This window comes from Salvia splendens, chromosome 6, assembly GCF_004379255.2.
Source record: "Salvia splendens isolate huo1 chromosome 6, SspV2, whole genome shotgun sequence".
NCBI lineage: Eukaryota > Viridiplantae > Streptophyta > Magnoliopsida > Lamiales > Lamiaceae > Salvia > Salvia splendens.
Genome location: NC_056037.1, coordinates 12,747,565 through 12,770,660, shown reverse-complemented (window position 1 = coordinate 12,770,660; position 23,096 = coordinate 12,747,565). Strand labels below are relative to the sequence as shown.

The window sequence follows — 23,096 nt, the reverse complement described above, 5'->3', positions numbered from 1 at the left end:
AATACCTAAGAAAAGTTATAGATTCAGAATCCTGGAAAATTGTACTAACTTTCCTTGTTTCGGGATTCTGATTACTTTCCCAATTTGATTAAAACCCGAAACAAACACATGATTTTAAAATTTAAGGAATCAGATTACTTTTTCGGATAAAATCCACGACCAAACATGGTCTAAAATCTAAATTATGAACAATGAGTTGGCATGTCATGCATTAATTTACAGGAAGTTGTGAAGCGGTTCTAGAAGCATCAGATGTATAATTTGATGTTGGATGTTTTAGGTGTTTTGTAGATCATCACTTTGGGAAATCGATTGAATACTGCTGAGGACCAAAATCCCAAATTATGATGAAATTTAAGCCTCAATTTCCTCCAGGTAATTAATTATTGAAGGATTTGGACTGCAAGCAACAGCGAGTTGTAAAAAATTCTTGTGCAATTCCAACTATTAGCTTTTCAGCCACAGTGAAGGATCTCTATTTTAGGCAAACGTATTATGTTGGTTTTCTTGATTTTTTGATTAGTTAACAGTGTTTTATGTGTGTGTGATATCAGCTCATCTATGACTCTGTGTAGTCCTGGTCTCCCATTGACCGAAAACGGAGATGCTGAATTGAATACGACGATGAAATCCATTCTGGTTATGATTTGTTTGTCACTCACAAATTTGTGGCAATTGTAGTTTTGGCTATTTTATAGACATTGAATGCATCAGCTTCACGAGGCTCAATATGGAAATTGGGAATTATCTTGTTCCTGTGATTCCAACTTTTGTAGAATCTGCTAACTAGATATCGTGAATATAAGCTTGAATACTAGTTGGCCTAATTCAGTTTCCAAATTAAATTCTGCCGTAGGAATTCTGTGCAGAAAATTTTAACATCACAATCTAGAACACAAATCTGACTTCTGTGTTTCAGTTAATCAGATGATATATAACATACAGGCGTGCAATACTGAAACACTTTATTAATCTATATAGTTGTAATTAATAGGTAAATGCGACAGCCAAAATAAAAATAGGAAAGGTGAAAACTTGCACTCGTGGTACAATCACATCATATCTGGTGTTCTGTTCCTATTTCTTTCTACTAGCTTATAATGATTTTACTAAATCTGAACATCCAGTGTACCTCCTGCTAATTTATATGGAGATTACTAGTAAAGATGTATAAATGTAGATCTCATCTAACTCATCATTATACGGAAGTGAAAACACTTTGATCAGATTGAAAGCAGGTATCTGGGTCAGAACTTTGGAGGAGAGGAACAACATCATATTCGTTACCATTTGTCTTGTCACTGATGGGCTGACATCGAAGTAAGATTTGCAGAACGTCCTTCATTGCTGGTCTGCTGGAAGGTTGTGTGCTGGTACAGATTAATCCAAGCTTCAGTATAGTGTTTATGTCTTCCAAGTAGAGGGGATCCTTTAGATCCTCATCCACAATGTCAAGTATTGGTTTGCCTTGTTGAATGTGACGCCATGCCCACTCAGCAAGGGATGAACTCTCGTCTCCGTAATGACCCTCTTTTCCAGTTATCAATTCAAGAAGGATCACCCCAAAACTGTACACATCAATCTTCTCACTCACTCTTCTTGTTTGAGCATATTCTGAAATGTATGTGGTTAATAAGTTCAAGGAATCAGATGAGATTTATAAAATCATACTAATATAGTACTTACCTGGAGCCATATATCCAAAGGAGCCGGCTACTACTGACATGGTATTTGGTTCTCCATGCTTGATCAACTTTCTTGCTAGACCAAAATCTGCGATCTTTGCATTGAATTTTGAATCTAGCAGGATGTTGCTTGATTTCACATCTCGATGGATAATTGGCGGTGAGCAGTGATGATGCATGTAGGTGAGCCCGTGAGCAGCTCCAATTGCAATCTGCAGCCTCTTGGGCCAGTCCAGGACAACATGGCCCGAGATGTTGTGTGATCTGTTTCTGCTATGAAGCCATCTATCCAGACTGTGGTTCTCCATATACTCGTAGACGAGAAGCTTTGAGTTCTCGCTTGAAATGCAGCAAAGTAGTTTCACTATGTTAGAGTGCCGAATAGTGCCCAGTATACGAATTTCAGCTAGGAATTGTTTCTCATCTAACTTGACATTGTCCCAGATCCTCTTAACAGCCACATATTCTCCTGAGCGACTTATGGGGACACGGAATACTTTCCCAGATCCTCCACTTCCAATTTGATTCTCATCTCTCAAGCTTGACAATATAATTGCTTCTGTGAAATTTAGCCTCTGGAATGAAGTGAGCTTCCAAGTTGAGCTTGAATCCTGCTTTCGCTTTCTGTAACTTCTGCAGACATACATTGTGTAAAGAGAGACTGCTAGGAAGGCCACTGCCGCGGTGCTTGAGACTGCGGCAATGAGTCCAGAAGGGAACTTGTTGGATTTCCTAGTTTCAGCACCACAAGTGCTGAGTCCCAATGATACGATATTGGAACAGAGTCCTGAGTTGTTCAGAAAGCTGCCTTCAAAAGCTCCATTTTCAAACGATCTTGGGATTCTTCCCGACAGCTTATTTGAGGAGACATTGAGAAAAGATACCATTGAAGAGTCAAATTCAGGGGGAATTTGGCCTGAAAAAGCATTTTCTGACAAGTCCAAGGAGTTGAGATTAGGCAACCGGCCCATTGTTGCAGGAATTTCTCCAGAGAGTTGATTTCTACTGAGATTCAGCCTTGTGAGAGATTTCCATGAGACTATATTTGATGGCAGGGGACCAGAAAGTTGATTACCGTCTAGCAAAAGAACTGTCAGAGATGCAAGAGCAGTCAATGCTTGTGGTATCGCACTGCTTAATAGATTGTTACTTGCCCCCATCACGCTCAAATTCTTCCAAGAAGATATGCTAGCTGGAATTGAACCCGAAAAACGGTTGTTCATCAGCTCGAGCAATCCAACTTTAGAGCCTAGTTTGTGCGGTAGCTCACCAGAAAACAAGTTGTTGCCTATCATCAGCTCAGTTAGATTCTCTGACTTCCATAAACCATCGGGGATTCTACCAGAGAGCTTGTTGTCATGAATTCGCACTACCACCAGACTGCTGCAATCACCAAGAGAATCTGGCAACCCGCCTGTCAGTTTGTTATCAAAGAGAACCACCCCTCTAAGGACCTTATTTTCACACAGATATTTAGGCACTTCACCTTCAAATTGGTTTTCAGATACCTCAAATGTTTTCATTTTCGAGTACCTCCCAAACTCCGGCGGTAATACACCTGACAAATTGTTGGTGAACAGCTTGATATCTACAATTTGTGGTAACCTGGCTATGCTTGGTGGTACCTCCCCGGACAATTGGTTGAAATTCAAAGCCAAACCGGTAAGGCTCGTTAACTTCCCAAACTCAATTGGGATTGTCCCATTAAGAGTGTTGTTGGAAACATCAAGAATCTGCAACTTTGGGGCTTCGACACTCTGAGGAAGGGGTCCAGATAACCTGTTGTTGTAAAGGTACATGCTAGTTAAATTCTTGAGAAGAAAGAGGCTGCCAGGAATGCCACCGCTTAATTGATTTGTATTTAAATCTAAAGACTCCAAGGCGGACATATTCCCAATGCCATCAGGGATTTCTCCGGTCAGGTTGGCTTCGGTCATCCACAGATTTCGCAGTTTCTTCAGCTTAGAGAAGCTGTATGGAATGGATTGCGGTGAAAAAGCGTTATAGCTCAGAGACAGCTCCTCCAGATTTGAGAGGTCGCCTATATCTGGTGGGAAGGAGCCATTGAACAAGTTTGCTGTCATCTGAAGAGACCTGAGGTTCAGCAGTCTCCCTATGGATGCAGGGATGTCCCCGGAGAAGTTGTTGGCCGACAAGATCAACACCTGGAGTTGCAGAGAAAGACGATCCAAGTCATCAGGTAATGTTCCAATGAAATAGTTGTTAGAGAGGTCCAAGTATTCAAGCCTGGAGCAGTTGTAGAGGACAGTGGGGAAATGTCCTGGGATGTAGTTGAGTTGGAGATCGATGTAGGTGAGGTTGTTGAGGTCGCATATCGACAGCGGGATTTCCTCCGTGATGCTTCCGTTTTTTATCGCAAGTCCTGTGACTGAGCCGCTCGTGCATGTGATCTCTGGCCACGTGCAGTGGTCGGACGACGGTGTCCAGTGGCTGAGGGAGGGGGGATTGGACCATTGCTGTTTGAGTCCGAGGAGGATGTTTTTCTCTTGGTTAGGATCGTTGTTTTGTGAGATACCATTGTAAGGTAGGCTGAGAAATAGGATGATGATGAGGACTAAGGAGAATCCATGTTTGATCATGTTGCTGGACGAAGCATGCATGATACAGCTTCAGATGTTCCTCTCTCTATTTTGGAGTAGCAAAGAAAGAGGAAGAGAGTTGCAATGTGAAAGTATGAAGCAGAGAGGAAGCTGTAAATGAAGACCAGAGCCAGCTGACTTTTGAAAATTCCGTTGCTATTTCAGCTACGTTTCCGAATTTTAGATTGTTTCATTTTATTATTTTAGTTGCAGATTAGTATTTTTTCTCGAACTGGTTGCAAAAATTTACTCCACGCAAGAAAGTATGTTTCACTAATAATGAGAATGTAATTAGATCTTCACGTATAAAACAAAATATTTCCTAATTTGAGATCAAATAGTGCTTTTGTATATTCACCAAAGAAATTGCACACGTCCACTTTATTCTATTTGATCAGTCTCGTTGAGCAAATTCATTAATATATTGGAGAGTTAGCTGAATGTATTACTATAAAAATGTAAGTAATTTTAAAAATAATTTATTTGTTATCAAATACTCCCACCGTTTCATAATAAGAGTCACATTTTGTCAATTTGATTTGTTCCACAATAAGAGTCACATATTTTTTTTACCATAAATGGTAAGTAGGTCTCATATTCCAGTAACTCACTTCACTCACATTCTATTATAAAACTAATATAAAAAAGTTGACCTCGTATTCCACTAACTTTTTGCAACCCGCTATTTTTTATATTTCTTAAAATTCATGCTCATACCAAATGTGACTCCTATTGTGGGACAGATGAAGTACTATAAAGTATACGTATTTGCATCGGGGAGTGACAGATGACATACAAATTAATTCGAGTAAAATAAAAGTACAAGCTATCAGCCGTTTTTCTTACGACTTACTACATGAAAAGCACGGGCTTCTGTTTATTAAATCGCCATATCAATTATTTTACTATTAAGTAAAATGATCAATACAAATTTAGACTAAATCCTGATCTTCGACATTTGTCAATCTAATAGTCAATAATTAAGCAAAAATACGGAGCGTCATTATTAAGTAGTTTTAAGTCATAGTACTATTTTAAAATTCGGTTTTGAGATCATGTTAAGATCATTTAGGGTCATTCTTACTATAATGATCTAAAAATAAACTAAGAATGACCTAAAAATAACCTTCATATACTTGATTTTGCGTTTTTGTATTAAAATCAGTGTTGTTAGGGTCGAGGGTCGCACCGGGTCGATAAGGTGAAAATTCGGGTCGCGGGTCGACGAGTCGACGGGGTCGAGAGACCCACTAATCTAGGCTAATTTTTTTGCCTTTTAATATTAAATCAAATAAATATATTACTCTAATGTTTATAATATATCAAATAATATAAATGTCGATGTAATTCATGTGAATAGAGATAAAGTGGAAAATAGAAATTATCAAAATATCAAAACAATTCATAAGTCATAAGTATAACACAAAATAAATAATTGAAACCATTGTCTAAATACTTTTTTAGTATTCAAAATTATATTATGAAAATTAAGTATTGATTTTTATGTTGAATAATATTTCTTTATAATAATACTTCTTTTATAATAATATAATTTGTATATTGCAATAATACTTCATGGAATACGTGTAATTAAAAAAAAACTAAGTGTTACTAAATGTATTAAAACATACTGCATCATACGAAAAAATATTCATTAATATGTAAAGAAATAGTAATATACAACTTGTCAAGACCAACTAGCAAAACAGAAGTGGTCCCCACCTCATATGCAAAAGCCCATTCACTCTCTCTCTTTCACTTTCCTCTTTCACTTTCCCTTCCCCATTCTCTCTCTACGCTGGTTCCGTCGAAACCGACGATCTTCTTCTTCTTCCTCGCCCCAGCTGCTCGCCCCAGTCGCTCGACCCAGCCGCCTCAGCCGCTCGACCCAGCCGCCTCAGCCGCCCCAACGGCGACCCCTGAATCTCGTCCCACCCACCCACAATGGGGCGACGTCGGTCTCGACCCTTGCGACCCGCGACCCAAGCGCGCTCGGGGCGCGATTTTAACAACACTGATTAAAATTAGGTTTTGCATAGATCAAACTCATTCTGCTAATATACATATGAACTTCAACTTTTTAGATCATAGCATATAGTTGTTCGGTTACTTTTTTCCAACATCTTTGTATTCCACTATTAAATTTATTAATATTTAAAAATATTTATTTATTATTTACTACTAATATTTATCATCAAATTATTAAATATGGTATATTAGTTTTATAAACTCTTAGCATGTATGCCATTGTTCAATCTTTTTGTTTGAAAGTGTGACATCAGTGAGATAAAAATAAATGAGATACATGATCAAGAATGTTAACAAAACATTTGTTACATAAACGTCCAATTACGATACTTGCTATTGCTTATATTTAGTACTCCCTCTCTGTTCCATAATAGATAACACATTTAGATACTAGCATGAGATTTTAAGAAATGTTATTTTGTATATTATGTGAGAAAAAAAATAATATATTTATATTAATGTGACAAAAAACTTTTTAAAAAATACGGAAATGTGACATCTTTTATGAAGAAAAGTGTGACATTTTTCGGAAAATTCATGTTATCGTGTTCAATCATTAAAAAAATCATTTATTTCTATCTCAATTTCATTCTCATGCGTTCCATTCCATTCCTTCATTTCTAATATCTTACTCATTTTGTCCACCAATAAATGTCTCATTTGTTTTTACTCACATTTCACTGTAAAACTAATATATAAAAGTAAAACTCACTTTCTACTAATCTTTTCCACACACTTTTTACCATATTTCTTAAAACTCGTGCCCAGTTAAATTGGTCTTATATTGGTGGATGGAAGGAGTATATGTTAACTCATGCATATGTATAGTAAGTTGTCATTTAATTATATAATACTCCACAAGGGAAAATTGTCATTTAAATTGTTTTGGGTTGACTTATGGTCAATCATAACTTTAAAAGTAGTTAACTATTCCCTTTGTCCCGGCTAAAAGTACATTACAAGATTTAGAGTTGTTGGTTAATGTGTTTAACTGAAACAGAAGGGTATATGTAAGTATTAAATGAAGAAAGAAAGAGAGTTTAATATTTCATTGAAGAGGAAAAAGAAAAGAAAATTTTAATATTTAAAAAGAGGAAATTTTCAAAAATAAAAATGTGTCATCTTATTTGGGACAAATTGAAAAGAAAAGTGTCATTTTAGTTGGGACAAAAGGAGTATATCATAACTCTTGATTGATTTTTGGAACCCGATGTTATATCTGAAAGGCCATCTAATTTAATCTCAAGAACTAAAACATTGTTCAATTTAACCCTGTATTTTGAAATCTCTCATTTTGCCCCGCCGAATAATTTGATTGTGCATGAAATACTTTCTTCAGCAAGAATACCGAATAATTTGATTATCCGTGTACTCTTTTATAAAAAAAGTACGCATAAGGGTTATGCGTCACTACACTAAGACGCATAAGGGTTATGAGTCTTGAAAGACGCATAATGGTTGTGCGTCATCACGTACAGACGCATGATAGTTATGCGTTTTATTAATAAAGACGCATGATGATTATGTGTTACTCCCAAAGTTGGAATAAAACTAAACTCTTTCATTAAAATGGAATTCTATTAGTAGCCTATAACAAAAATAGAAAGAGCTCTACTCTTTTATAAAAAAGTATTCAGTCAAGGATATAATATCTAAATCTAATCCATAACAAAGAAACTTAGCCAATCAACCAAAATGAACACGATCACAATAAGTATATAAAACGATAAATACATACTTTCGTTTCTCTATATTATAATGTCTCATTTTGCTATGTCATCATAATTTAAAAAAATTATTTAGTTGTTTCAATTTTAAATATATATACACTCACATTTCATTACAAAAAATGTAATAATAGTAGAATTCAATTCTACTAAACTTTTCCATGCTATTCCACATATTTGTTAAAGTAAAATGAATATTAGTATAAAATATGATGGAGGGTGAGGGAGTATATCATTAGTCAAATATAAAAAAGGTGAGTTGCCTAAGTTGAATGTGATTCACGAGTCAGGGCACATTGCGCACGTCTCTTCTGCTGACAGCTGACTAATTGGTGCTGGTGTGTTTATTGTTCTCAGCATTTGACATTTTCTTTTCTGGTGTGTTTATCGACTATCGTTCATGATGTGACATTATTTTAATGCGTAAATTTATACTTATATTTTCATTTGACTTTAAGATTTTATCGTGCTAATAAATTAATTAATCATGACTTTGATTTAACATTTTGAGATAGTAATATCGTGCAAAGGCGTGTACTGGCAAAACACACGAGTGCAGAATTAATATATTATTTTTTTATAAAAATGAAATTGTGATACATTGAATCAAATTTTACTTTTATCTTAAAAAAGTAAACAAAAAAATTACCTACAAATTGGGCACACCAATTAAATAAAGAAGAAATAATTAGGGAAGAGAGAGAAATGAAATAAGGAAGAAGAAAATAAGAAAAAGAGACAAGATTTTTATAATTATTTTAGGTCCTTTTACTATGTATGTGAAAAAATATCCCCCATGGCAAAAATGTAAAAATGTGTTTTAGATGGTCTTTTGGGCTGAAAATTATCACCAGATACAAAAAATGTGATTTTTAGGTACCAAATATAAAAAAAAATCAGGTAACATTTTTGTGCAAAATGAAATATCAGATGCTATTTATGTAGTTCACTCTAGTTATAAATACTTATCTCTTTCAAAAATTAAATATCGTATTACTATTTCATTTAATTTTACTCTACTTACTAAGTAGATCTCGTGTTTTGATATTCTACTAAAACATTTTACAATATCTACTCACATTTTTCTATAAAATTACTATAAGTGAACAACACAAATGGTCTCTGAAATATGCATTTCGCACGCAAACGGTCCCTGAACTTTAAAATATCATGGGTATTCCCTGAACTAAGATGTAATCACATTCATAGTACTTTTTCACTATTCATCACAATTTTACACAAAAATGCCCCTTAAGGCAGGCATGGTGGGCATTTTGGACTTTCATATCTAGGTACGAGATATGATATTTTCTCTATTTCTCTCTAATTTTTTATATGATATTTTTTTATAGTTTGAATAGATAAAATGATATTTTTTCACTTCATTTTTTCAATCACTTTATTTCAAATCCTCTTTCTCTCTGTTTCTCTTAAATTATTACTCCCTCCGTCCCCAAAGAATATGTACCGCGAGTTTTAATACAAAATTGAAAAAGTAAGAGAGAGATAGAGAGAAAAAGTAATTAAAGTATTGTTAGTGGAGAATGGACTCCACCTCATTAGAGTGAAAGGAGTTTCTAAAATTGGTTCCAAAATTGGAAAGTGCATATTCTTGTGGGACGGACTAAAAAGTAAATAATGCATATTCTTGTGGGACGGAGGGAGTATAAAATAAAAAATCTAAATAAAAAATACTACTTATGAAATTTTTAAATATATTAATTACAAAAATTAAAATTACAATTTAGTTATCAAAATAATTTGTTGGTAAATTTAATTTTGATTGTGATTTGATTATTTTTTTTAATATTAAAATTAAAATCTTTTAATTAGCCCTAAATTTTAATTTTTCATTTTTATAAAATGAAAGCACATCTGATTCGAAAGAGTAGAGTTGTTGTAGGAAAATATGAATGAATCACAAGAATTCTCATCATTTGATTATACACATGAATTCCGTGATTTTTCTATCATTTTTTCCAGTCAATCTTGGAAAATAATTTACTACAGACAAATCAACTTCTTTTTTTGTGGATCTCCGCAGAAAATGAGAAAGTGATTCGGCCAAATCCATTTATCACACACTAATGCTCACCGAGAAAATTAGTCAAAGTTAATTATTTGTGTTAAGGAAAACAGAAAAATAAAATAAAATCCATTTTCATCTCAACAAAAAAATTATAATCCATTTACAATGTTAACGTTATCTCAATAGGTTTTTTATGATAAAAAATAAAATGTTCAAACCACTCCTCAAACAACAAGTAAAGAAAAACAAAAGAATTTACACTGTAAATAAGTAGGCAAGATGATGCAATTAGGAAAAAGACAATAGTAAATTCATATTTTAATGTGTACAGTATATAATTTGAATTACTACTATTTTATTAAAATTGATTTCCTTTTTAACCTGCATTTCAGGAATTTGGATATGTTCGGTTTCAAGATTGGATCATCATAAATGGGTTGGGCCGTTGGGCTTGTCGTGACTGAGTCCAATCAATAATGTTTTGATGAAATACATCACCAAGGCACCCAACGGCATCGTTTCACTCGTTCTTGCAGTTTTGGCAGTCCTCCTACATGAAAGATGGATAAACCCCTTCCACGATTCAGAGAGGCTTAAACCCACCGTCAAAATTCTGATTAAAGGTATCTCTATACATTAAATTATATGCAGAATACGTTTTGATTTCTCAGTTCTTCGTTTCACCTCCTCCTATCAGAATCGATTTTGAGTTTGACGGTTTAATCCATAGTCGTACCAAATAACTCATCTTTTCCATAAACTAGTAACCATGTCCAAGCCTGCAGCGTTACCTTTAGCATTTAGGATTTCTTCACGTCCCACACAGTTTCTTTGTCAGCTTAAAGCTCCAAAGCCCGTCTCCGTAATTGCTGGTTGCCATTTAATTCTTGGGTCGAGTAAAAGAAGACCTCTCGAGAAGTTTCTATCTGTTGGGCCCAGAAATTGTGTGCTAAATCGTTTCCTGAACTGTTCACTATCTGGAGGGAGGAGTTTCTCGAGTTCATGCGTAAACAAGGCGGCTGACACAAGTGAAAAGCCCCTTCCTTGGTTAGCTGCGTCCGAGGAAAGAGGGGCTCGTAGAAAGGTTGTGAAAAATGGGGCAAGCAAGGGGGCTAAGTCTTCGTGGGAGGAGTCGGCGGAGAAGTTCTTAAAAGGGGGGGCTCCTACGGTAGAGAGTGTCGAAATGCCAAAGTTAGAGAGGAGGAGAAATGGATTTAGAGGTGGTGCTTCCACGGAAGATAATGCCGAAAGGCCACAGTTAGAGAACAGGAGAGATGGATTCAGGAATAGAAGTAGTGGTTATGTTAAGTACGAGGATGAAGAGGAGGAGGAGGCTGAGGTCGAGAATGATTCTAGGTGGTATAACATTAGGAAGAGGTATGCCAACTATGTTGAAGCAAGGCCAGCACTTGAGAGACCGGAAGCCAGGAGATGGAACAGAGAAGAAAGTTTTGGTAGAAAGACGTGGAAAGAAGCGAAGGAGTCTACAATGCCAAGAATAGTGGGAGAAGGTGTGTATGGAGTTGGTCCTGTTTTGGCTGCTCTTTCAGCTGGTCAGAGAGAATTCTATGCTTTGTATGTTCAGGAAGGGCTGGACTTAAGTAGTAATAATAGGAAGAAAAAGGATAAGAAGGGGTTTGAGAAAATCTTGAAGATGGCAGACAGAATCGGACTAAGCACAAACGAGCTGTCCAAGCATGATCTCAACATGATTGTTGATAATAGGCCTCATCAGGGTTTGGTTCTGGATGCATCTCCCTTGGAAATGGTTGGTATAAGGGAGTTGGACGCGGTTTCTACAGAGGGAGAGAAGGGCCCTCTTTGGTTGGCATTGGATGAAGTTACTGACCCTCAGAATCTTGGGGCAATCATCCGCTCTGCTTACTTTTTTGGAGCTGCTGGAGTAGTGTTGTGTGCTAAGAACTCAGCTCCTTTGAGTGGTGTTGTGAGCAAAGCCAGTGCTGGTTCGCTTGAACTAATGGAACTTAGATCTTGTAAGAATATGATGCAGTTCTTGACATCCTCAGCTGGAAACGGTTGGCGGGTTCTTGGAGGTGCAGTTTCTCAAAGAGCTATTCCTTTGGATGAAGTTGTTCCTGGTGCACCAACGATACTCGTTCTAGGAAGTGAGGGAACTGGTTTGAGGCCATTGGTGGAAAGATCGTGCACTCAGTTAATTAGGATTCCTGGAAATCTACCAGTTGATCTGATGCCAACAGGAGATGAGGATGTGGAAAATGCTGAGAGTCCTCAAGAATTGACCTCCTTCTTGGCGGTGGAAAGCTTGAATGTAAGTGTTGCAGCTGGTGTTCTGCTCAATCACCTAACAGGAAGCGGCTACAACAGCCATACATGCGAAAGCAATTTATCATAATCGAATGAGATGTTCCGGTAATCAACTGAGCTTGTGTCTGGTTTGAGGTTAAATAAATGTATGCTTCAACTTAGATGGTCGTCCAACATAGTATTCCTTTTCTCTCCAGATACAGGCCAAAAATCTGTTTATCTGGCTATTTTTATGATAGCATGTTATTTTAAAAATTTTTGTTGCTGTTTTCATGTGACAAAAGGGTTTTGCTGATTTTATGCATCATTCAAGTGAATCACTATCACGAGACCTTTTACCATGACATATATTTTCATTTAATGATAATGCAGTTTCTTGGGATTATTGGCAATGTCGAAATCAGTCTTATATTGCATATATTTATACTCAAGACACACAGATTCCCATCAGGCCATCATTAAAAGACCCTATTACTTTGGAAGATGGATTTTGGCGTTAAATATGTTGTTGCTACAATATTTAAAGACACTTTCTTTGTCTTCCTTTTTTTACACCTGCTTTTTTTTCTCTTATTTAATTTCCATAAGTTAAAAAATGTTGTATAGAATTACCACCAAAAAAATGATATGTATCCAAAATGTAATTTCGCTTTATTTTTTTGCATAAATGTGCATGTTATATAGTACTATTAATTAGAATGAAGAATGCGTGGCTGAAGAATGAAATAATGTGTGCGTAAGTTGACATAGTGGTAAAGTGGTTAACATCGGATGCCAAAAATCTTTACTAGGTTGTTTTTAATTTGGCTATTTTGAAGTAGTTACCACTAAAGCGTCCAACTAAAGGAAATGAAAAGTCGTATAAGTTGTAAGATGACTTTCTAAGCAATATACTCATAAAAGAGTTGCTGTTAGTTCACTTGCAACCATCAGTTATAGAGCTTTTTTTGTCTGCTAAAACATTATTTTGTGCAAAGATATTTTTTTTGGAATTTGCTCATCAAGATTCAACTACAGTACTTTTAGGTACAAATTAAGTATGAACCCCTAAATATGTAGTAGTTCTTAACATCCATATTACCGCTCCAAATTATATTTATCTCATATTAACCCGAATGTCTTGCTTCTAACGGCCTACATGAATTACACAGAATGAAACTTGTGTTTTGTGTTTAAAGAGGTAAAATTCATTAGTATTGTGTGTAAAAAGTTTTCTTTTTTGAGCCATGTCTCAGTTATAGTAGGACAGCTCAAAAAGGTATACACGCCACTTGTAGCAGTACAGATGAAGCATAAGTGCATAACGTATCAAATGTAAAAAAAGTTATCAGAGTTGAGTCCTCCACTCCGGTCACTAGAGAAGTGCAGCAGTTATTCTGTTAAGGAATTCACTTGCAATCAACCAGATACTTCAGATACATATTCATGTTGGTTTTTCGAATCCTCAGGGTCTGTCTTGAGCCTCTACATACATATCGAAGAACTATAAAAGAAAGAAAACCCAAACTTTCCACAATTTAGGTAATGCAACGTGCTTCCTACTTGAAAGCAGTATGTGTCAGTTATTCTTCAAGCAGTATGCAACAGGAGTAGTGAATATAAGACGTGCTATGTATGGCCAAGTAAACCAAGCTAATCATATTTCCGACTAATACTGGGTTTATCTTCGCTAAGACATGAGCAGTTTGCACTTTTCCTAATCTGATACTACTGGAAGAAATAAAATCAGTGATCAAACTAGAAGAACAAAAGGGTTCACAAGTTTGATTAACAAAAAAGAAACGAGGAATTAAGTTGAATGCACTGCAACGTTTAAAAAATAATACGATTGAGCTCCAAAATTACATGATTGAAGAAAACTGACCGATTGAGTCAATGTCCAAATAATTACTTCACTAGATTACCAATGTAAAAGTCCTCAATCATGTCAAAGACACGTGTAGCATGTTGTGGCCTGTTACAAGAAATAGATTGTCTTAGATTTTCACTCATCAGACTATGCAAAACAAGAGAAGGGTGTGAAACATGAAGTGGAACAGTTGAAGATTAAACAGTGGTAGAGTAGGATCTTCAAGAAGTAGGTCAAATATTGCGTCACACATTCTGTAGTCACGACTTATTGATGATATAGAAGACATACCCAAAGAAGCCTTCAGTTGAATCATCACCAGCATGTACAAGGATAGCATCACCACCAGGGTGCTCCTCTACATAGGAGGTAACATCATAGACCTAAGAGCACAACATATCAATCGGTATCTCTCAGAGAAAGTCCATATGGTGGTGATCACAGAGGGACTTCAAGAAATCTATCAGATTTGAGTTCTGAAGAAAACCTTATCTTTTATGATGATCCAACAGTCAGTCCTCTTATTGTGTGATGAAACATCAGCTTTGGTGTATGCTTTGGATGCCTAAACAAATTAAATGTGACAATCAGAAAGAGACTAAGAGGGAAAAAGGGCAACAGTGAACCAACCAAGTAATTCAATAAAACCATGCATTATAATTTGGCAAATCTAGACTAAAAGACATTCAAAATTGAAATGGTTGATCTCAAACTCTATACATCATTTACCCTGAATATTACATGTGGCATTCATAATTATCTTTGTATTTTCCTTTGTAGGTAAATTCCGTTTAATCTTTTAAGAAAGAGAACTGCAAATTAAGGCAAACAGGCCTCAAGGTTAAAAATGGTTGCCAGTTTCATTTCCAGAATCATCATGATTTAGAAACTAATGACAACAAAAAATCAAGGATAATTTGAGAATTCTCTACATCCGGTTCTTTTAAATTTCATCATAACAACATATATATGTAAGCCAACATGAGAGTAAAGTTAGTTTTTGATTTGAAGAAATCCAAATTCGAATTAGTTGCCTGGAACAAAAAAACAACAGATTCGAATCTATACTTGAGAAGCAAACTTTTGCTGCGCCCCTTTTCCAGTATCTGCATCAACCAAATTCATTGAGTCAGCCGAAATCGTGTGAATTGACAGAAACAAAATAGAGAAAAAGAAAATTAACCAGATTTACGAAGTCGAGGAATGAGAATGAGGATCCCCGATACAAATCCAAGAAACAGAGTCAGCATTAATAGATCCATAGTTAGTTTATCTGCCCACGAGCATAGAAAGACATGAGCAAAAGAAGATTATAATTGCTATAATTATAGAAAACAGGCAACGAAGGAGCATTCATATTAGTATATGATAAGCTGAAGCAGCTCATTGTGATTTCCAGTAATTCCACCATGATTAACGAGCTTTGTGCGTTTCTGGAAGAGATAAAGAAGAGATGGATGATATGTACCTTAGATTGAACAAATTGCGGCGGCGGCGCTGAAAGAGGAGTCAGACTTCGCCGGCGGAGTAATACTAATTTGGATGAACACGGAACACCACCTCCTACTCAAGTGTGCTAAAAATTATTAGTTGGGTCTTGGGACTTGGGGATGATTTTGTTGTGTAAAGTTGTGAACGCATACATTTAATGGAGTAGTATTTTCTAAATATTAATTTGTTGAGAATTCCTTTACACAGAATTATGGGTAACATTTTTTAACAAAACATTTAGTCCAACAAAAATAGTGGGCTTGCTTATAACTCATAAGCCCATTAACCAGCCCGTCTCTCTCATCTCTCTGCGCTTCCTCCTCCAATTTCCGGCGGCAACTAATCATCGCCGTCACCGCCTACACTTCGGTCTCTCCTCTCTCTCTACACGGTCGCCTGGCTACCTACGATCACTACCCGCCGCCTTCTCCTGATTTTTTCACTTTCTTCCCGGTGTCTCCCTCGTCGTTTAGCATGTAAGAAATTTGGGCTCTTTGAAAACTTACCAGTAGATGTGAATTTTGAGTTGCCGGTCGGGAAAAGTCTGATGTTGGGAATTTTCTGAGAAATTTGAAGAAATTATGATGATTGAGGCCTGAAGCTGGGAGGAAAAATCTGTGTCGTCTCAGCAATGGCATTTTATCGCCTCTCAAGAACTGCTCGGAGCCTCCGCCACCGTCACTCTTCTCTCTCCACCGCCCACACTTATTATTTCCAGTCGCCTATACCATTGAACGACTCAAGCCGCCACTCGCGTCACCTCTTCCAAGTCTCCGGATATTTTCACTCCGACAATCAATTTTACAATGACAGCAATTCGTTCCGGTCAATTGGATCCTATCACCGCCTTCTCCAGTATTCAAGCTTTTCCACTGCACCACCCGATGAGAAACGAGAAGAATCGAAAAATTCCAAGGGTATTGAATGTGATCGGTCGTGGATAGATGTTTATTTACCGGAAAAGGCGCGGCCCTACGCTCGGCTAGCGCGGCTGGACAAGCCGATTGGGACTTGGCTCTTGGCTTGGCCGTGTATGTGGTAAGTTTGTTCATCTCTTTTATTTTTTTAAAGTTCTCAATTTATATGGCTATGCTGTCATGTATTCTCTATTTACTCTGTTTCTATCACATTTAGGAAAGTGAAGAGCTAACCTTAACTGTCTTTCTGGGTTTAAAGATTGCATATGATGTGAACAAGAAATTGAATTACACGATCAATGACCCAAGTAGGTGTTAGATCAATTTCCCTTGGTAATTGCTTCAGAAAGATAACTGTTTTTCTTAGTCTTAGTTTCTATCCATCCTGAGAGAATGCATGACCAAAGAATGTAAGAAGTTAATTGTGATGATTTGAAAGTTTATTGGTGATATTTTGGGTTTAAAGGTCAATTACGATGGCGGCAGCTCCAGCGAACCTTCCGGCTATTAAGATGATGATGCTTTTTGGTACAGGGGCATTGCTGTTGCGTGGGGCGGGGTGCACCATAAATGATCTTTTAGATCGAGATATTGACACCAAGGTAATTATCCTTAATTCCGCACATCATTGTTTGTATGTATTCAAGATGTAGAAAGAATCATCTGGAATGCTTTAGTTTCTAATGCTGTGGTCAGGGATGGTACCAAGAGAAAACCAATCTTAATATCTTTAGTTATTGTAATGGAGTTTATGATTTGTCTTCATGTTTAGTTTGCATCCTTCTTCCCTCTATTGATTGTATTGCTTCTGCTTTTGATAGTTTAATATGGTGTAGGTAGCAAGGACAAGGTCGAGACCCATAGCAAGTGGTGTACTGTCACCATTTCAGGGACTTTGTTTTCTTGGTTTTCAATTGCTTTTGGGGTTGGAAATTCTTTTGCAACTGAACAATTTTAGGTTTGTACTCATTCTTTCTTCACTTTGACTGTCGCTGTCCATTTCTTTGAAAAGGTGTGCTTCTGTAACAGCTTAGAATTAATCTATGTACTGTAGATTGTAGTGGTGAAGTTCTCTTAGAAGCTCTTAAAATATATTGAGTATAGGTATTTGATTTTTCCTCATACTCCATCAACGGATTGCATGTCTAAAGGATTCAATTGGTGACCTTGCATACTGAGAGGGTCTTTGACTAAGCTTGTTTTAGACATCTTATAAGGTGTTTCAAGTGCTTATAAGATGTGATGTCTTAAGAGCTTATGAGTTGGTAAGTTGGATAATTGAGCTTTTAAGTTATAGAGAGAATTTTAGTAAAGAAAGAGAAAATCGTCGCTTGGGAAGGATATATGACGGAATAACAAAACATAATAGGATTGTTTTTTTTTTTGTAAATTGACTGTTGCTTATGAGATCATGAAGAAATAAGATGGGATTGGATGTGTATGTTGCTTGTTTATAGCTTGACACATAAAACATTTTACAGCCGTGTTCTGGGAGCTTCATCTCTGCTGCTAGTATTTTCATATCCTCTGATGAAGAGACTGACGTATTGGGTAATGAATCCTGATCTCTATCCTTTTCCATCATAGTAGTCATCCTTCTGTCTTGAGACAGGTGGGGTGATGGGAGACACACAGCACACATGCACGAAAACACCAAGGAACTTGTATCTGCCTCTGTACTTCGACAAACACTTTTGTTGGATTATTTGATGCTATATCTTTAACTGAATCTATGTCTGTGCAGCCTCAGGCCTATCTTGGATTGACGTTTAACTGGGGTGCTTTACTTGGTTGGGCTGCTATTAGAGGAAGCCTTGATCTGGCTGTAGTGATCCCTCTTTATGCTTCTGGTGTATTTTGGACCCTTGTTTACGATACAATTTATGCACATCAGGTATAGGCTTATCTTTGATTCCTATCTCGTGGACTGGTTCTTGATATATTCCTAACTGGATTTGTATTTCATTGTAATCAAGGAAATCTGATATCTTTAGGGCTTTTAGGAAGTTGATACTTTATTCTTGAGTTATATAATATGGATAACATTTAGCACCTACTAAAATTTTGGGGAAAAAGTTAGCCTGGTTTTTCATTTTAGCTTTGGCAAACACATAATTTCTATCCTTTGCTCCGAGCAAGAAAAGACAAAAAGAGAAGTCTCAGTAAGTACGAGCTTATGAATTACCACACTTTATGCTGAATGTTAAAACCCTCTATTTTGGATTACTTGTATTCTAAAATCAGGAAGAGCTTCTCTATATGTACTAAATAAGTGCTTTAAAATATTTTTACATTGAGATTTGCAAACAATTACTATGATGTTTGCAATATTATTTCCTCTGAATGCATTAAATCCTGAAGCCCGAGAAGCTCGTAATAACAAAAAATTTTGGTTCTAGTGCCACTGAAGTAGGTGACAATTGTATATGCAGGACAAGGAAGACGATATGATAGTGGGTGTCAAATCAACAGCCTTGAGGTTTGCAGATTCAACAAAAGAATGGATTTCTGGCTTTGGAGCAGCATGTATCGGTAGCCTTGCTCTGAGTGGATATAATGCCAATCTAGGTTTGCTAGTTTATTCTTTTCTCGTTGCCAGCAGATAATTGTTTATTTTCTGGTAGTAATGACTCTCCATAATCTTTTTATGGCTGATACAGAATGGACATATTACATATTCTTAGCTGCTGGATCAACACAATTAGCTTGGCAGATACTCACAGTTGACCTTTCAAGCCGTGCTGATTGCAACAGAAAGTGAGTATCTGAATACATGATTTTCTGTTTGTTTACGTGGTGTTTATGTTTGTGTGTATCTTCATGGGTGCATACCGTTGTCTAATAGTATGTTGTACATCTCTGAAGCTAGTTAAAACTTTGAATATTTAACAGTATAATGAAAATTGACGCATTTATTTGTGTAATATTTTCAAACTAGTCAGGTCTTCTTTGGGGTCTGATCGTTGAAGCATTTGTAATGACTACTTTTTTCCTGTGTCTCTTTGGTTATCATCAGATTTGTATCCAATAAATGGTTTGGAGCAATTATCTGCAGTGGGATTCTTTTTGGAAGACTCTTTTCTTGATGGATTAACTTCAGGTATAGAATTAAAACCCAATACAGCAATAAATAATCCTTCAATGAATCTTACAGATGTGATTAATTCTTCTAAAATATGTTGGCAACTCCATACTGTTATCATAGTTGTTACATGTATTTATTCCATCATAGATTTACCAGCTTTCTTGAGCACTCCTCTTGACGTTGCAGCGGTGGCAGGGTTGATGGCTTTCCTTATCTTGAATACATTCCAAGCAGTGCCCACACAATGCCCTGCAGTTGCTAACGCGTGCTCTGTCGCCTCTCCAGCGCTCTCCCCATACCTATTTTGTCGTAAACACAGTTGAGAATAGAAGATCTGGAATTCCATACTAAGCTAGCATTGGCTTACCTATTAGTAACGGCTGTTTTAACTGCACCCGAGGTTGCTACCATTGTTTGCTTTTCAGCAGCCTCAGCTGCGTCTATTATTTTGTCTGTGCATTGACAATATATGATCACAAACTCATTGGAATTGGTAGTAGCAAATAAATACAAAGAAACTAGGAATGAACTTACTAAGTGCATCAAGGGAAGCCAAGAGCACCTCTCCCGGCATCATGTTCAAGAAGGCCTTCCCCGGCCGGGATTGAACAATTGGCGTCATTACTGCACCAGTACCACTCTCAACTACGTTAAGCACACTTTTGCTTAATTTCTGTGTCATCTTTGACAGTTTCCTCGCCCTGCCATGTTATACATACATTTCATATAAATTTTCCTTTTCATACACTCTTGTGCAAAGGATACATACCGTTTCAAGCTCTTATTCAGGGAGCCTTTGCTTTTCTTTGCTCCATTGCTCTGAATTTTGTTCGGTGCTACTATATTCTTCTTCTCCTCGACTGCGTGAATCAGGATTGTTTCCCCTCCTTTCTGCACCTGTCAACCAACCATTGTTTTCATAAACAAAATAGAATCATCAAGTTTTAATCTCCCTTTTTCCTTGGATCTTCATCATGCATCAATTTTGGATTGAAGGTTACCTTGTTAGTATAGGCATTGCTGCACTTGAAGATGCCCCTAACAATTTGTCCAGTGCCACCAGCTATAGCCTTTGCCAAGAAACTATTATAGTTATCCACTGCCGGCGCAAACTCCTTCCAATCGATATCACTATCTCTCTTCTTCTTCGACGCCGTGAACGAGCAATTCTCCCTCAGAAACGCATCCAACTCCTCCAAACCGCCGCTGGCAAACGCCACGCCGTAGCTGAGTGGCGTGCCGTCGTTCATGGGCAGCGAGAAGAGGTAGTGCTTCTCGTCCAGCTTCACCACCGGCTCGTCCATGGTCAGCGGCCACTGCAGCTCCTCCCCGACCTTCACAGCGGTGGCGATTGCCACGTTGCCATCGGTTATTCGTTGGAGCTCAAAGTCGCCTGCGCCGAGCTCCACGGCTTCTCCTTCGTCCATGAGATGAACCCTGCATTCTGGGATTCTCAGAATTACATCGTGCCTTACGTTAACACTGTTGTTTTGTGGGATTAATGTTTCTTGGTTTGAAGGTTGTTGAACTTGAGTGGGTGGGGGTGGTTCTGGTAGTGATGCGTTTTTGTGAGATTTAGATTTCGTTGGCTTGCAGCAGTTCATCTTTTCTTTGCGATTTCAAAGACTAAACTAATGAGTTTAGATTGATGTGCTTGATTTATTCTATGATTTGTAACTTTATTCTGTGCTTGTTGAGAAAGTTGACGCCAATTATTCCTTGTTACTTTCGGTGAACAATAAATTTTTCACTCAAAAAATTCTCATTTCTTTTCAGTCTTTATCCATCGCAAAATTTTCATCCTATACTATTCCTTCTTTTACTACAAAGAAGAATAATAGCATCATATTAATATAGATCAGATTCTATTATCTTGTTATTGTATCATATTAATATAGATAATGATATTATTAATTATATTAATAAAAATCATAATATTATGATCTATATAAATAAATATCATCATGATCTATATTAATTTGATACTAGTAATATAGATCATGTCAATATTATTCAATACTTTAGTACTATCATATTAATATAGATCATGATAATTATTTTTTGTTATACTGAAGTAAAGGAATACGAAATTGTGAAAAAAAAGTTAATGAAAGGAGCGAGGAGCGATTAAGAAAGAAAAAAAATTAATAGGTGGGACCTTTTTATGCATAAATTTTTAAAGATAAATTTACAAGTAATTAAAGAAACACACATTTTGAATTCATGGGTCATTATAACCACTTCTATTTAGCAAAAGATGATATTAGCTCTAATTATGAAAAGCGGAAATAATATCTCTTCTAATGTAGATGTACTAGAATATCCTTAACAAAAATTAACTAAAATTATTTTAAAAGAAATAAATATAATACTACCTCTTATTCAACTACCAATAAATCTAATAATTGAATCACTACAAATGGTTCATTTCTTAAGAGAGACATAATTGGAATTGGGTTCCTTTGGGTATTTTCTAATTGCAGCATGTTGAATTAGAATTAAAGCATTTAATTCTAAATTTAATGTTGAAAAACTCCCTAGTGTTACTCGATGGCTTGGCAAAAATTTCAAATTATATTTGTGTGTTTTGGAAATGTTTCCATTGAGTACCATCGCACTCAGTCATGCATGTATTTCTAAATTTAAAGATTGAACCGTGATAAAGTGGAGTACATATATTCGAGTGGGCTTAATCCGGTTTTGTCTCAACTCTCCTAGGTTCATGTTTTCATACATTCAACCATGTTTTAGTTGCTTCCGATGTGCAAATAAGCAAGTTTATTTTTGTATTTCTTTTGAGACTCGATTGTATGATAATTTATGTTGTAAGAACGTCTAACTCGAATCTCCATGATTGAACGTATTTGGTACAAGTATCTCCAATTGATATCTTTCAAGTGTTTGATAAGTATTGTTGGAAACTCCATATGATTGTTATATATATTTATTTCATAATAGATTTAGTAGCAGCTATCTTGAGCACTCGTGTTGACGATGCAGAGCCGGCAGGGTTGATGGCTTGTCTTATCTTGAATACATTCCAAGCAGTGCCTACACAACTCCCTACAGTTGCTAACACGGTCTCTGTCGCCTCTCCAAACCTATTTTATCGTAAACACAGTTGAGAAGATGAATTCCATATTACTAAGCTAGCATTGGCTTACTTATTAGTGACGGTTGTTTTAACTGCACCGGAGGTTGCTACCATTGATTGCTTTTCAGCAGCTTCAGTTATTTTGTCTGTGCATTCACAATATGATCACAAACTCATTTAAATTTGTAGACTTATTACAAGAAATAAAAATGAACTTACTAATTGCATCAAGGGAAGACAATATAACCTCTCCTGGCATCGTAGACAAGAAGGCCTTCCCCGCTCTGGGACTTAAGAATTGGTGC

At 36.5% G+C, this 23,096-nt stretch overlaps 5 protein-coding genes across 7 annotated transcripts; 2 read left to right on the top strand and 3 right to left on the bottom strand.

Annotated features, from left to right (window-relative positions):
- Positions 1–948: 948 nt before the first annotated feature.
- Positions 949–4,614, bottom strand: LOC121809994 (receptor-like protein kinase HSL1). The gene is made up of 2 exons (XM_042210865.1): positions 1,687–4,614; positions 949–1,614 (listed from the first exon to the last, which is right to left on the bottom strand). Exons 1-2 carry the CDS (start codon positions 4,304–4,306, stop codon positions 1,199–1,201), a joined length of 3,036 nt encoding a protein of 1,011 aa, XP_042066799.1. The 5' UTR covers positions 4,307–4,614; the 3' UTR covers positions 949–1,198.
- A 5,984-nt stretch (positions 4,615–10,598) lies between these two features.
- Positions 10,599–12,973, top strand: LOC121808526 (uncharacterized tRNA/rRNA methyltransferase slr0955-like). Its single transcript, XM_042209064.1, has 2 exons — positions 10,599–12,460; positions 12,728–12,973. The coding sequence occupies exon 1, from the start codon at positions 10,839–10,841 to the stop codon at positions 12,441–12,443; it is 1,605 nt and encodes a 534-aa protein (XP_042064998.1). The 5' UTR covers positions 10,599–10,838; the 3' UTR covers positions 12,444–12,460; positions 12,728–12,973.
- Positions 12,974–13,519: 546 nt separating this feature from the next.
- Positions 13,520–15,829, bottom strand: LOC121808285 (cytochrome B5-like protein). Of its 2 annotated transcripts, none has more exons than XM_042208690.1 (7): positions 15,673–15,829; positions 15,388–15,477; positions 15,273–15,310; positions 14,692–14,769; positions 14,496–14,587; positions 14,220–14,309; positions 13,520–13,838 (listed from the first exon to the last, which is right to left on the bottom strand). In XM_042208690.1, exons 2-6 carry the CDS (start codon positions 15,464–15,466, stop codon positions 14,243–14,245), a joined length of 354 nt encoding a protein of 117 aa, XP_042064624.1. In that variant the 5' UTR covers positions 15,467–15,477; positions 15,673–15,829; the 3' UTR covers positions 13,520–13,838; positions 14,220–14,242. The 2 variants fall into 2 exon arrangements, with proteins under 2 accessions (XP_042064624.1, XP_042064623.1); XM_042208689.1 differs by having other exon boundaries at positions 13,520–13,819; positions 15,673–15,828.
- A 143-nt stretch (positions 15,830–15,972) lies between these two features.
- Positions 15,973–20,226, top strand: LOC121808283 (4-hydroxybenzoate polyprenyltransferase, mitochondrial-like). Of its 2 annotated transcripts, none has more exons than XM_042208687.1 (9): positions 15,973–16,733; positions 17,079–17,214; positions 17,449–17,570; positions 18,094–18,163; positions 18,357–18,506; positions 19,045–19,180; positions 19,273–19,369; positions 19,629–19,712; positions 19,893–20,226. In XM_042208687.1, exons 1-8 carry the CDS (start codon positions 16,327–16,329, stop codon positions 19,696–19,698), a joined length of 1,188 nt encoding a protein of 395 aa, XP_042064621.1. In that variant the 5' UTR covers positions 15,973–16,326; the 3' UTR covers positions 19,699–19,712; positions 19,893–20,226. The 2 variants fall into 2 exon arrangements, with proteins under 2 accessions (XP_042064621.1, XP_042064620.1); XM_042208686.1 differs by having other exon boundaries at positions 19,884–20,226.
- LOC121808284 (senescence/dehydration-associated protein At4g35985, chloroplastic-like) lies at positions 19,695–21,332 on the bottom strand. Its single transcript, XM_042208688.1, has 5 exons — positions 20,699–21,332; positions 20,467–20,594; positions 20,232–20,398; positions 20,065–20,149; positions 19,695–19,996 (listed from the first exon to the last, which is right to left on the bottom strand). The coding sequence occupies exons 1-5, from the start codon at positions 21,299–21,301 to the stop codon at positions 19,831–19,833; spliced, it is 1,149 nt and encodes a 382-aa protein (XP_042064622.1). The 5' UTR covers positions 21,302–21,332; the 3' UTR covers positions 19,695–19,830.
- Between the last annotated feature and the right edge of the window lie 1,764 nt (positions 21,333–23,096).

Bases quoted from the DNA above. Each gene is read 5' to 3' on its own strand.
- LOC121808284 (XM_042208688.1), bottom strand. From the start codon at position 21,301: ATGAACTGCTGCAAGCCAACGAAATCTAAATCTCACAAAAACGCATCA. The intron at 20,399-20,466 runs GTATGTATCCTT...ATAACATGGCAG, and splicing joins CTGAATAAGAGCTTGAAACG to GGCGAGGAAACTGTCAAAGA. The intron at 19,997-20,064 runs GTAAGCCAATGC...ACGACAAAATAG, and splicing joins AAAACAGCCGTTACTAATAG to GTATGGGGAGAGCGCTGGAG.
- LOC121809994 (XM_042210865.1), bottom strand. From the start codon at position 4,306: ATGCATGCTTCGTCCAGCAACATGATCAAACATGGATTCTCCTTAGTC. The intron at 1,615-1,686 runs GTAAGTACTATA...CATACATTTCAG, and splicing joins CTTTGGATATATGGCTCCAG to AATATGCTCAAACAAGAAGA.
- LOC121808526 (XM_042209064.1), top strand. From the start codon at position 10,839: ATGTCCAAGCCTGCAGCGTTACCTTTAGCATTTAGGATTTCTTCACGT.
- LOC121808283 (XM_042208687.1), top strand. From the start codon at position 16,327: ATGGCATTTTATCGCCTCTCAAGAACTGCTCGGAGCCTCCGCCACCGT. The intron at 16,734-17,078 runs GTAAGTTTGTTC...TTGGGTTTAAAG, and splicing joins TTGGCTTGGCCGTGTATGTG to GTCAATTACGATGGCGGCAG. The intron at 19,370-19,628 runs GTGAGTATCTGA...GGTTATCATCAG, and splicing joins CGTGCTGATTGCAACAGAAA to ATTTGTATCCAATAAATGGT.
- LOC121808285 (XM_042208690.1), bottom strand. From the start codon at position 15,466: ATGGATCTATTAATGCTGACTCTGTTTCTTGGATTTGTATCGGGGATC. The intron at 14,770-15,272 runs GTATAGATTCGA...TAATTTGTTTAG, and splicing joins AGCAAAAGTTTGCTTCTCAA to GCATCCAAAGCATACACCAA. The intron at 14,588-14,691 runs GTTTTCTTCAGA...TTGTGCTCTTAG, and splicing joins GGATCATCATAAAAGATAAG to GTCTATGATGTTACCTCCTA.